At 40.3% G+C, this 13,279-nt stretch overlaps 1 protein-coding gene across 5 annotated transcripts in view; it reads right to left on the bottom strand.

Annotated features, from left to right (window-relative positions):
• lnx1 (ligand of numb-protein X 1) overlaps positions 1–12,845 on the bottom strand; it is a 48,748-nt gene extending 35,903 nt beyond the window's left edge. For 2 of the 5 annotated variants that reach the window (XM_051875349.1, XM_051875350.1), the window contains exon 1: positions 632–1,323. In XM_051875349.1, the coding sequence (XP_051731309.1) occupies positions 632–723 (92 nt within the window). In that variant the 5' untranslated portion in view covers positions 724–1,323. Of the gene's footprint in view, positions 1–631; positions 1,324–7,128; positions 7,653–12,599 lie in introns of those variants that run through there. The other 3 variants (XM_051875348.1, XM_051875347.1, XM_051875346.1) reach the window with 3 other exon arrangements.
• Between the last annotated feature and the right edge of the window lie 434 nt (positions 12,846–13,279).

The following is a 13,279-nucleotide window of genomic DNA, read 5'->3' as shown; positions in this document are numbered from 1 at the left end:
TTTGATTTTCTGAATGGTGTGCCTAGCAACAGTGATCTTTCTGTACGCTCAGTCCTATTTGCATAAGTGTGCAAAGATAAATTACACTTTATATCTAACAAATATATATATGTCAGTAAAAACACCCTTAAAAATGATGCGAAAAAACCTGCACTCACACACACACACACACATTAGGTCATGCTGCAGTGTCCCTCACTGCTTGGTAGCATCAAAACAAAACCTGCTTCATCACAAAACGCAACTATAACCACCTCTACACTATCCACTGCCACACAACTACGATAAAAAACACAACAAAATGCATTTTTCCTTTTAAAAATGAACATATGAAACTTCTAGACAACAAAAACATACAAAGATATGCAAACACAAACACATACAGGTATGCAAGCAGTTTAGCTTTAAAAAAAGGGATCAGTTGGGATTTATGCAGTTCTTGCAAATGATGTATGGACACACGCGCACACACAAACACACACTTATACACACAACCAGATGCACACATTGCAGTGCCGGATGGGATGGGGTACTGTGCGACTGTCCTGTATAAGACTAGAAGATGAGATGGTACAGATGGGCGCAACTCACACACAGGACATTGCCACGAGCCGATGTGTGTGTTACTCACAGTTCTGAGTAGAGGATGTGCAGGTTGCCCACATTGTCAGTGTAGTTTGCTGGACTGAGCCAGGGCAGAACCAACAGCAGGAGAGCCTTCATGACCCTCTCTCTCTCGGGTCCTCTGTCTTGTGCCTCTCTTTCTTTTGTTTTCTTTCTCTTTCTCTGGGCTGAATGCAGTCTTTCCTATCCGACGTCCTCCCTGCCCCTTCCTCCTCCACCTCTACTAGAGTTCTGACCCCCCCACCCGCCTTCCTCTTAAGTAAAAAAAGCTATTCTTCCTTTTCCTTTTCTTCCTAGTTCTTTGTCTTTCCACTTTTCTTTCTTTTGCCTCCCTCAGGCTTTTAGCCCGGTCATCTCAGCAGCAGAGAGATCAGCAGCAGTAGAGGGAGAGGTGAAGACTGGGAGCGCTGCCAGCGGAGGAGAGCAGAGAGCGCAGGATGAAGAAGAAAAGGAGGCAGGAGCGGCGTCTGGAGCAGGCGCAGGTGCACGGGAGCCCAGGCGGAGAAGAAAAGAGAAAGGTGAGGTAGAAGGAGAAGAGGAGGCAGAGAGCGGCGTTTGCTGGCACGCCGGTCGTGTGCGATGGTTGCGTTGCGGTCTAATCTGTTCTGGGCATCGTCCAAGAGTAAGAGGATTTACGCTCACGAGCCCACATGCTGCTGTGAATGTGAGAGAGACAGAGCGAGAGAGAGTATGTGTGAGTGTGGCAACACAGCATCTGACTTATACTGCAGCATGCTCTACAGAGAGAGAGAGAGAGCTGGGCCGAACCATCTGACATGCGAGAGAGGGGGAGATGCAAGCTTGGGTGGTCCATCTATCATTGTCCGTGTGCCTCAAAGGTAGAGCATGTGGCAAAGACCACCCCCTCCACAGAGCAACGGTTCATTCAGCCATGAAGGGGTGTGTGTTTATGTGTATGTGTATGCAGAGGATAGACATGCGGAGGATGGATGGATGGATGGATTCGATTAAAACGAACCCTGGTGTGATTGCTCTGTTAGTGCGGTTTATTTGAACATGTGTGAACACTTCCATCCGAACCCTGGTGCGCACCAAACAAGCGGACTGAGACAACTGAAAAGATGGGTCTCGGGGTGCGTTCACACTTGTAGTTCAGTTTGTTTGGTTCGGACCAAAAAAAAAAACATTTAGTCCTGGTCGGATTAGCATTCAGATTGGCAATTTTATCACCGAACCAAAAGATTCCGAACTTAAAGGCATAGGTATACGTTCACAACCTGATTGGTCGGATTTTATAACGTATTGCCTATTTTGAGACGGAACTTACCGAACATCCAAAACAATGCTGTGTGCTGAGATAAATGTGCTTGTTGTGTGTGCGTAGCCTGCATATGATGGTATTTTGGCCAGCTGGGAACTCGTGAAGAGCTTATAAAATGTGTAAAGGAGTCAAAAACAGCGGAGGGAATCCTTCCGTCACACACACAAACGATCTGCTGCGTGGAGATGTGCGTCTGATGCCTGTGATGGGCAAACTCATGACCATGACGAGAAAAAACGATATTCGTGAGGATTCTGTCCTTTTTTAGGGTCTCATCTTCCTGTTTTTGGTTTGTTTACATGTCTCTGGTCTGTGTTGCGTTCATATATTATTCGAACCGTGTTCATTTGGAAGCGGACCAAGAATCATCTTTTCAGCGGTCTCGGTCCGCTTGTTTGGGGCGCACCAGAGTACGGATGGCAGCGTTCACACATGTTCAAATGAACTGCACTAGAGCAATCGCACCAGAGTTCATTTTAATTGAACCAAACATGACAAGTGTGAACGCACCCTCGGCCTTGTTCCAAACGAACTCTGGTATGGTTCGATTGATGAACGCAACACAGACCAAAGACATGTAAATGGACCAAAAACAGGAAGATGAGACCCTAAAAAGGACAGAATGCTCATGCATATCTGTTTTTTCTCGTCATTGACGTGATGATGTTGCCCATCATAGTTTGGTACAGGCATCAGAACCGCGTCTCCTCGCAGCAGATTGTTTGTGTGTGTGACGGAGGGAATCCTGCTGCTGACTCCTTTACACATTTTATAAGCTCTTCACAAATTCTCAGCTGGTCAAAATACCACCATATGTAGGCTACACACATACAACGAGCACATTTAGCCCAGCACACAGTATTGTTTTGGATGTTCGGTAAGTTCCTTCTCAAAATAGGCAATATGTCATAAACACCGACCAATCAGATTGTGAACGTCCCTCCCCATATATATATATATATATATATATATATGTATCCCCTCTACCCAGGTCCTACTCGCCCCGCTCTGCACCGGCCTCGAACCTGGGTCTCTGGCGTGGGAGTTGGACGCTCTAACAAGGAGGCTAAAGGCTGCTCTAGCGTCAGTCGCTAGAGCATCTCTTGAGATCAGAGGAGTGAGGTTTACTCGCACAGCGACTACTAGCTGGCCTCCGTTACATATATATATATATATATTTTATTTTATTTTTTTTTTTTTTGGGTCCAGACCAAACGAACCAAACTACAACACTCTTAGATCCCCAAACTTTATAGCACTTTCAATAACTGTGTGATTTAGTGACATTATAGCATGTGCTATCATTAATACTGCATGTGCTTAAGAGGCCAAGGACAGCCTGAGGCATTACATTCCCTCCTCTCTCCCCATATCTGATCCAGGATTCTAGGAAAGTCTGTACACCACCAAATACATGCAGACACAATCATGCACTTACGCACAATGACAGACAAAGTGCATCTAGACTCGCTTGACTGCAAACACAAAAACACGAAAGATGCTGACACAGACAGACAGACAGACAGACAGATAGATAGATAGATAGATAGATAGATAGATAGATAGATAAGATACCATGCTCCATTTATAGCTTGAATATCCTTCATTCATTCTCCAAACAAACAATAACTCACAAGGTCACGTAATCAGACAAAAATGGTTATGGCTTTATAGATCCCCAAACTTTACAGCCCTTTCAATAACTGTATGATTTGGTGACAGTATAGCATGTGCTATCATCAATACTGCATGTAAGCCCAAGAACAGCCTGAGGCGCTACATTCCCTCCCTAGATCTGATCGAGAATTCCATGAAAGTCTGTACATCGCCAAATACATGCAGACACAAGCACATGCTTATGCACACTGACAGACAAAGTGCATCTAGACCTGCTTGACTGCAAACACAAACACAGACCAACATACAGTACAAGACACAAACCTTTCTACATTTGGTACTGAACTCCAAAGCACATGCAAATAACATGCAAAGCAATCTAAAAAACATCAAAGCAGCAACCAAAGCTGACTCAATACAGCAGGTCTTCACACCACACTGTAATTGAGTCACCGGTGTGAAGGTAGACTCAGAATTTAACATCACATGACCACAAAATGCTGGGACACAAAAACAATCAGAAGCAGCTGATGCTGAAGCTTACGTGCATGGGTTCAAAAGGGAAAAAAAGTAGTTACAAATGAATGGAAGCCCATTCTTACATAGAAAGAGTCTTTGGCTGGTCCTCACAAGTGCTTGTTCCTCTTAAGTCCCGTCCCATTTTGAATGATGTCCAACTTTACAGTCCTGGACCAACTAAGACCACTGGCTTCCAGACCACATTGGAGAAAGAAGGGAGAGGTAGAGAAAAACAAAGAAAGATGAACTGACAGCCCAAGAGCCCAGTATAAAAAGAGGGAGATGTGGGAGGGGAGAGAAGGAATAGTATGGAAAGAAGCAAGTGTGGGTTTTTCGGTTGACTGGAGAAAAGGGCAAGTTGATTATGTTTCCGTAAGTGGAATTTTAAATGAGAGGGAAACTTTCCATTAACGACAGTAACAAAATGCAATTAATTTCATTTGAGGCCCTCAGGCTTGTGGAGCACTAATGATTCAGAAACAGTCCATAGGAACGACAGAGACTCCACCATTCTGAAAATGGTGAGAGTGAGGAAAAGATCCAATAAAAAGCATTAGTTAGCATAACATCCCCAAAGGCACTGAGGTGGGAGATATCTTAGTCGGTTAAACAGAGGTCACTGTGGGGTTGCTACCTCTGAGGAGCGGAGAACAAAAGAATCCTCTAATGAAATAAACAAACAAATGCATACACGCAGAAGGAGATGTGCTCGACACATATCTTCTATTGAGGCGAATCACTGACAAGAGTCTTTTATGAATGACAATGAATAAAGAGCTGCTTATGAATGCCAATGAGATGGAGTGTGAACTCAATACATCAGTCACGTTCAGCAATTCAAAACAGTTCAGTACCTTAAACTGTACATTCCCAAACCTTCATGCCATCTTCAAATAAACCTAAAGAATGAATGTCTGGATCAACATCCTATGCTGGTCCTGAAAACTGAACAATATTCTTTTTAACCAATAAGATTTAGGCTTTGGTTTTGGCTTAGAGATGAGGTTAGGGCAGGGGTGTCCAACCCTGGTCCTGGAGGGCTACCGCCCTGCAGATTTGACCTCCAACCTGAATCAAACACACCTGAACCAGCTAGTGATCGTTTTCAGGGCTGCTTGATAATTACAGACAGGTGTGTTGGAGCAGGGTTGGAACTGAAATCTGCAGGATGGTAGCCCACCAGGAGCAGGGTTGGACACCCCTGGGTTAGGGGTTTGAACATCATATTTATCACCCTTACCACTATTTTTTTTATCATGATCCCAACTAGGTGTAAGCAGATGCGGTCACATTTAGTCGCTTGGCAAAATTTCACAGGTGATATCCAGTCATATCAACGGGAATCAGTGTGATGAAAAGTTTTGACAGATAAAGCACATGTGAGTTTAAAATATTCTGACCCCCCAGAGTGAGTTTTTTTAAGGCGACCATTGTTTTAGAATAACACTGTATGACAGATGGATCGCTATTATTTTGTTTTTCCTCTTTTATTTAAAATATTCACAAATTTGCTTACCATGTCATCAACTATTTGATATTCCGATTCTCAAATATGTGTAAGTGAGTGTGTTTTGTCATTTAAAAACCTTTATCAACGATCTTTATCTTGATATATAACGCGAGATTGGCGCCGCCATCTTAGTTTGCGCTGCAGTTCGCAGAGTCCTGTCAGTCGAATTTACAGCACGTGAACTCATCGGTTTCTCCCGAAATACATAAGTAAGTGGCTGGTGAACTGGAAGAATAATAGAGTAAACTTTATAGTTACTTAGGCCCACTATGTGTGTCTGATATAAATAAATGTCGGCAAATTATATTTAAATGGATTGTTATTGCTGCTTCCACTGATGTCTGGCATCAGCGTGTATTTTACAAACTCTAAATATATTGTTTTACTGGTGCTTATGTGTATTTAAATGTCTGAATTAAACCTTTAAAAAAAAAAAAAACATTATGTGGCTGAAAACACTGCATAGTTGTAATATATGACAAGCGATGAGCGCATCCGTCTCACAGCCAAAGTGCGAAAGCACAGTTTGAATCTGGCAGTTACGTAACGTCACTGAACATTCTAAATCCCATATGTGGGACCGTACTCTCAGGGGCACAGAAATAAAAATACCATATGTGGGACCGTACCGCTCAAAAGGATAATTTTCCCTATGCAAATCTGCAGGCAGAGATTGGTAACTTAACATGAAAGCAAAACAGAAGACAATTATACAATTATAATTAATTAAGTAATTATTTAGGGTTAATAAAGTAGTTATTTAGGGTTGGTTGGTTTGCTTGCTGGCAAAATAGCTTTGAAACTTCATTTCAGCGTCATTAATCCCATATTTCGTTCATGATATTTTGTAACATCTGGACCCACTTTCTTTCACCTGCAAAATTTTGCCAAACAATGATAAATGTGACTGCACCTTTAAGGTGGGGTTCAGGAATGTAGAAAGATCTGAAAATCGGCAGATACTTAGCAGCTTGGTTCATGAATATTAATTACAGGGTTAGTTCACCCAAAAATGAAAATTCTGTCATTAATTACTCGCCCTCATTTCGTTCCAAAGCTGTAAGACCTTCGTTCATCTTTGGAGCTCTCGGATTTTATCAAAAATATCCTAATTGTGTTCCAAAGATGAATGAAGGTCTTACGGGTTTGGAATATGAACTAACCCTTTAAGTAACATTACTTAATATTAAATAGGCCTATTGGTCCTAATTGATTTACTGAAAAGTAAGTAGGTGTTTTCCATAGTAAGATGGCTGCTTACTATTTGCATCAATGCAGTGCTTTGACTTCTGCTGGCTACAGTTTCTTCCTTTATACTGCTACCAGGCAAAATAAAACTTTTCTCAAAAACAGTTATAATGGTTGCTACACCCCTGGTAGTATTAGGGTGATGATTGTTTGAAAGCAATATTGCTCCAGGACCAACAAAAGATGTGGCTGCATGTCCTACTTGGCTAAATTGCATTGTGTATCATCCAAACCTGTATACCACCATCCTAAATTTTATTAAGAAACTCAAATCTTGTTAAGACCACTACTATCACATCAAAAACAGCTCTGAGGGTGATTTCCTCACCGGCTCCTGATGTGTCCCTCCATTTCTCCCCGCGACAGCACTTCAGTGCAGTGTTCTGTAAAGGGGCAGGACACCATCAGTTTATCCAGAAGCTTGTGCACCAGCAGGCTGGACTTGCGGCAGGTCTGCAGCATCAGCGGACTGCGATCCACCGGGCAGAAGTCGCTCTCCAGTAGGAAGTTTGTCAGACACTCTTGGCAGTAGGTGTGTCCACACGGGGTGTCCAGGGGCCGGATCAAAGGCTGAAGGCAGATGTGGCACATGAGGTCATCATCCACCTCCTCTTTGTAGGTATATTCGTGGTTCTCCTCCTGTAGGTGCCGTTGTCCACAGACATGGCATAGGTCAAGAGGAGGGGAGGTGGGACTGACTCCTGTTGCACCGCAAATGGGCATCGCCACAGCGCCCTCCTCTTCCTGATCACTCATTGTGTAATGTTAGGTATGGTGTCGAAGGTCGAAGCGTTACTGATTCGTTGTAGTTGGAGGGCTTTGTTGTGTCAGGTTGCGTTTTGGGCCATCAACCTGTACAGGAGGAGCACATTAAAAAAAAAAAAAAGAAAGAAAGGAACTGTCATTTATGGCAAATAGGTGTGTCCACATGATAATCTTGTTGGCTGTGTTTGCTGGAAAGGCAGGTCGCACACACCCAAAGACACAGTTTAGCAAAAAGAGGACAGCAAAAATTATTATTTTTTTACTTTCTGCCTGTTCCTCATCGCTCTTACTCTATTTTTAATTCCCTGAGTTGGCAGAGGGATGAATATCAAACTGATCCAAATCTCATTTATATTCCACTGGCAACAGAAATATCAATATTGCACCTGAGATTCTTAATAAATCCAGTTGGAGAAAAAGAAAAAGATATAATTGGAAGTTATACTGTGGAAGTTTTTAGCATGGTCACACAGAGAACAGCCTTTTTTTGCTAGCATTTTTCTGGATGATTCCAGAAGCTTAAGTATTGAGGTTTAGCAGCTGTTTCTGAACTAGAATTTTTTCCATAATCTCACTAGGACAATTATGGCTGGCTTTATGTTAGCCTGTCATTTGATAGTGAAAAGAATTGTGTTTGTGTGCGTGTGTTTGTATGTAGCAGAGTTCACTCCTAGATTAGCTTTAGCTTAAAGGGCTAGTTCACCCTCAAGTGACTATTTTGTATTATTTACTCTCACCTTCATGCCATTCTAAACATGTAACTTTAATTTTTTCTATGAAACATAAAAAAGTGGACTACTGTTATGATAACGTATCTTTATGGTGCTTTGTATTTTTTTTATAGAGCTTTACAGCAGTCTTTTTTTTTTTTTTTGCCTAATAAATTTTTAATAAAGAAAATAACATCATACTGGTTTGGAACAACATGTGGGTGAGTAAATAATGACAAAATTTAAATTTTAAACTTTATCTTGTAAAAGAAGTCCTGTGGTCTGGATGTCCTTGCATAAGACTGAGTGCGTCACCACACCTGTTGTAGTACACACAACCAATTCACACGGGAGAGATTGTACAGTTACAATGGGAGTGTAAGATTATTACAGCCATAAAATTTTGTTTGGGGTGTCTCACCAAATACAATCTCTCCTCTGAACAAATTTAGTAAACGCTCCAGTGTCTTTCCATCTTTCTGTGTGTTTCAATATGGCTTGTCTGATTTTGTTAAGTCACCCACTGTTGATTTGAAGTGGAAACCCTTGAACGACAGTGAACTGCAGGTGAATTCATAAGAATAGCTTTATTGTCTACCACCCTGTAATCTGATCTGAGCTTAACCAGAACTATATAAGGACACACATACACTCCCACCCATAAAGGAGTGTGCCCAAGGACACAGTTATACCTGGCAACCCTGTTTTCTCCATAAATCATCGTCTCTTTAATGATCCTTCAGAGTGACGATATGGCTTGAGTATGCTACTGCGTTGTATTACACACACACACACACACACACACACACACACACACACACACACACACACACAAGCACACGCACACAAAATCGCTTTTACCCTGCGGCTCTTATTCAATTGAAATTTTCCATTTTCTTTCGTTTTCCCGCATTCAAAGGTACTTCAATTGAAAAATCCATTGTCCTAAACAAACAGAATGACAGTACTTAATAGCTGCTTGTTTCATTTCACTCTCCTTTCTTCAACTCTGTCTCTTTCTCTCATATTTTCTCTAGGGAAGTAATATTGTTTCTCAAGTGACCTTTGGTCCAGACTCCAGAGGAAAGCAATGGTAAGTGTACTAAACATAGAAAGTGTTAATAACTTTCAACCGCACAATCAAAGCTACACACACATACACAGCATTTTGACCTTAAATCCAGTGGGATCAATGTTTAATGACTGAAAATGCTGAAAATATCCTTCAGTAAATGGATTTATGGAGACACATACACAGAATGTTCAATCATGGTATAATGTTGTGCCTAATCAGCCTTTTCTTTAAAACCTCCAGTTAAAAATTGTCTTGCATGTTGCGTGTCAGCATTTTTATATCATTCAACACAGACAAACACATACTTTCCCATCACATAAAGTACACAATAATGCACCACTGAAGGAATTAATGCAAACGCAGACACAAAATATAAAGTGGGGTCCAAAAGTCTGAGACCACTAGTGAAAATGCTTCCATATGGCATTTTTCCCCGAATAAAATTTCAGCTTTGTGATACCACCTGTGTTTCTGACATAATAGAACTGATAGACATGCTTTACAAAGGCAGCACTCCGAGAAAAGAGGCAGCAGGGGTGGATCTCTCGATCTCAGTCCTGCTGTGTATCTGTCTTTGACTTTGCTACACTTTGTTCAGACATGTTGTAGCAGAAAATTCCACTGCATTCCTGAATCTCTGGATGCTCTTATTAAAGCCTGAACCCAGTTATATAACATCTAAATGTTGATTTGTGTGTTTATGTTCTAGCAATAAATGAATATAAAATTATATCTGTAGAAAATGTATACAATTAAAAACAAAAAAAGATTAAAATTGATTAATTTAGAAATTTACATAAAATAACAGTGTTGGTGATGTAATTTATTTTAAGTTAATTTATAAAATATAATATATTATTTATAAAATCTATTTGGTAACGGTTGAATGGTTAAGTTTTAGGCCCCTAACAAGGAGCCTTGAGAGGCTCCACTTTGATTAAACATTCAACTGTTGAATCATATAGCTAATGAATAATGCAATGAAACCACAATGATTAATGCAAATATAATAACTATTCAGTGGAAAGTATGGATATAAATGAGCACAGCCACACACCAAAAAATAACACTCACAGAAAGATGACAGAAGTGGGTGATCTGAGTGAGTGAGTGTGCGTTAAGAAAATAATTACAAATATATATATATATATCCTCAAGAGAAATGAGGCTACATGTTTCTGTTAGAGAGGATCATCAGAATTCACACCAAAGAGTCTTCCAGTATAGCGTGGGGAGAGTTACATAAGTGTTCATATGGAAATGTATAGCTCAACCCCACCCTTTGGATTTCTGTACCAACCCTTCTTCATCTTCAACCCACCTCTCTTCCAACATGCTTTCATGCTGTTCCTTTAGGCTCTTTTCTCAGTTACCCCTGTCATCTTTTTGTTCCATATATATAGCATGGGGAGATATACAGTCAAACCAAAATTTATTCAGACACCTTGAACATTTCATTCATTATTGCAGTTTACTCACTATAGTTATAAAAATGGTAATAAGATCTCAGAGTTAAACTGTGTCAGAAATTTTTTTTATCTTTAATTATGTCAGATAACCCTTAAAGGGTAAGTTCACCCAAAAATGAAAATTCTGTCATTTATTACTCACGCTCATGCCGTTCCACACCCGTAAGACATTTGTTAATCTTCGGAAAGCAAATTGAGATGTTTTTGTTTAAATCCGATGGCTCTGTGAGGCTTACATAGGGAGCAATGACATTTCCTCTCTCAAGATCCATTAATATACTGAAAACATATTTAAATCAGTTCATGTGAGTACAGTGGTTCAATATTAATATTATAAAGCGACGAAAATATTTTTGGTGCGCCAAAAAAAAAATAAAAAAAATAACGAATTATTTAGTGATAGCCGATTTCAAAACACTGCTTCAGGAAGCTTCGGAGCAAAATGAATCAGCGTGTCAAATCCGCAGTTCGGAGCGCCAAAGTCACGTGATTTCAGCAGTTTGGCAGTTTGACACGCGATCCGAATCATGATTCGACACGCTGATTCATAACGCTCCGAATCTTCCTGAAGCAGTGTTTTGAAATCGGCCATCACTAAATAAGTCGTTATTTTGTTTTTTTTGGCGCACCAAAAATATTCTCGTCGCTTTATAATATTAATATTGAACCACTGTACTCACATGAACTGATTTAAATATGTTTTTAGTAATGTTTAATGGATCTTGACAGAGGAAATCTCATTGCTGGCTATGCAGGCCTCACTGAGCCATCGGATTTAAACAAAAATATCTTAATTTGTGTTCCGAAGATGAACGAAGGTCTTACGGGTGTAAAACGGCACGAGGGTGAATAATTAATGACAGAATTTTCATTTTTGGGTGAACTAACCCTTTAAACATGGTCAGATCAAAGTGAATGAATAATTTTGGGTTCCAAATTTTTATCAATTTTACTGGTAGTCCACGGTATGAAGAATTTTTGGGTATAATATGTCACAGTTTACTTTATTTTGCTATCCTCACTTACATAAATGAACTATAGTGTCCTGCACCCACTAGTAAAAAAAAAAAAAAAAATTATATTGTCTGAATAATTTTTGGTTTGACTGTATATGAATGAATGATAAATGATTTATATCAAACTACATTTTTTTAATAATGAAATTAAACTCACAATTATGGATACATTTCTTCCATCTAGCAGTTTTGTATTTTGTCCAGTTTTGTACAGATTGATGTTTTACACTCCATATAATGTCATATCACTGATAAAAACACAGATAAGACCAAGCAGTTATAGCATATAGGGTGAAATGCAATAAAGATATGAGCTAACAGCAAACACAGCATAAGTGAAATCACAATTTCCCATTTCCAGCATAACACACACAGAGAAGCACGCATACTGACAGGTGACATGCTATTGGTTTTCCCAGCTAAACAGCTGGTGGTCAAAACTGCTGATACAAACTTACTCTAAACAGAGAATAATGATGACGATGATCAATCTGAGCTAAAGGTGTTTACACTACAAATATATGAACTTCCACACCTGCCCCATGCTCACACACATGCCTCCATGTGCACAAACACACACACATTTTCACAGGCATTATGACTTCAAAGGGTTCGTATTGCTTTCTACACAAAGAAAGTTTCTCCACAGCTGTGCTGAGTCAACAAGTACAAGCTTATAAAACAAAAATCAGTATCAGGTGAAAGTTACGCGCAAAATGTGCTGAGTAAATATATATTAAGACCGGTGTAGTTTTCGTGCTTACCTGAACAGGTAATCCAACCGCTCCGGCACAGGGAAAATGAGAAGGGGAGAGTGAATGAGAGAAAGTAAAAGAGAAAATAAAAGGACTTTGTCCCAGTGGCCACAAGTTAAAAATTTGCCTGATGTCTGGTAGGTGAGCTTCGGTATGATCTGCAAATTGTCCTGGTGGTCTTCAAGTGAGTATTTCAGTCCAGGGCCCCCCCGGCCATCCTATCTTACTCCGGGACGTCAACTCCTGACGCACACATGCACACACCTGATACAGGAAGTGAGAGAGAAGAGGCAGCGTTAAAACGGTAGGCAGGTAAACATGAGAACTGCCCTAACCTGCTCTGGTGGGGCCAAGAACTAGGAACTACACACACACACACACACAGAGAGAGAGAGAGAGAGAGAGAGAGAGGGGAAGATAGCATTATCTTAACATTATAGTGTATAAATAAATACATTAGATTATGTGTACACTAAACAATAGCAAAAAAATGGCTAAGAAATACAATCTATTACAACATACAAATGCAGTTTTTTAAAAGAAGTAAATGCACCCACACAAAACCGAATGCAAATACACTGGCAGCATGTGGCAAGCTGTGACATGCCCCTGAGAAATCCTTTTAACCCTGTACAAAGTGTTTTAAGAACCCTAAACACTTCAGCAAAGCTGATTTTTTCCAGAGGCCC

This window comes from Ctenopharyngodon idella, chromosome 20, assembly GCF_019924925.1.
Source record: "Ctenopharyngodon idella isolate HZGC_01 chromosome 20, HZGC01, whole genome shotgun sequence".
Taxonomy (NCBI): Eukaryota; Metazoa; Chordata; class Actinopteri; order Cypriniformes; family Xenocyprididae; genus Ctenopharyngodon; species Ctenopharyngodon idella.
The sequence above is the reverse complement of the archived record's forward strand: the minus strand, read 5'-3'. Positions and strand labels throughout refer to the sequence as shown.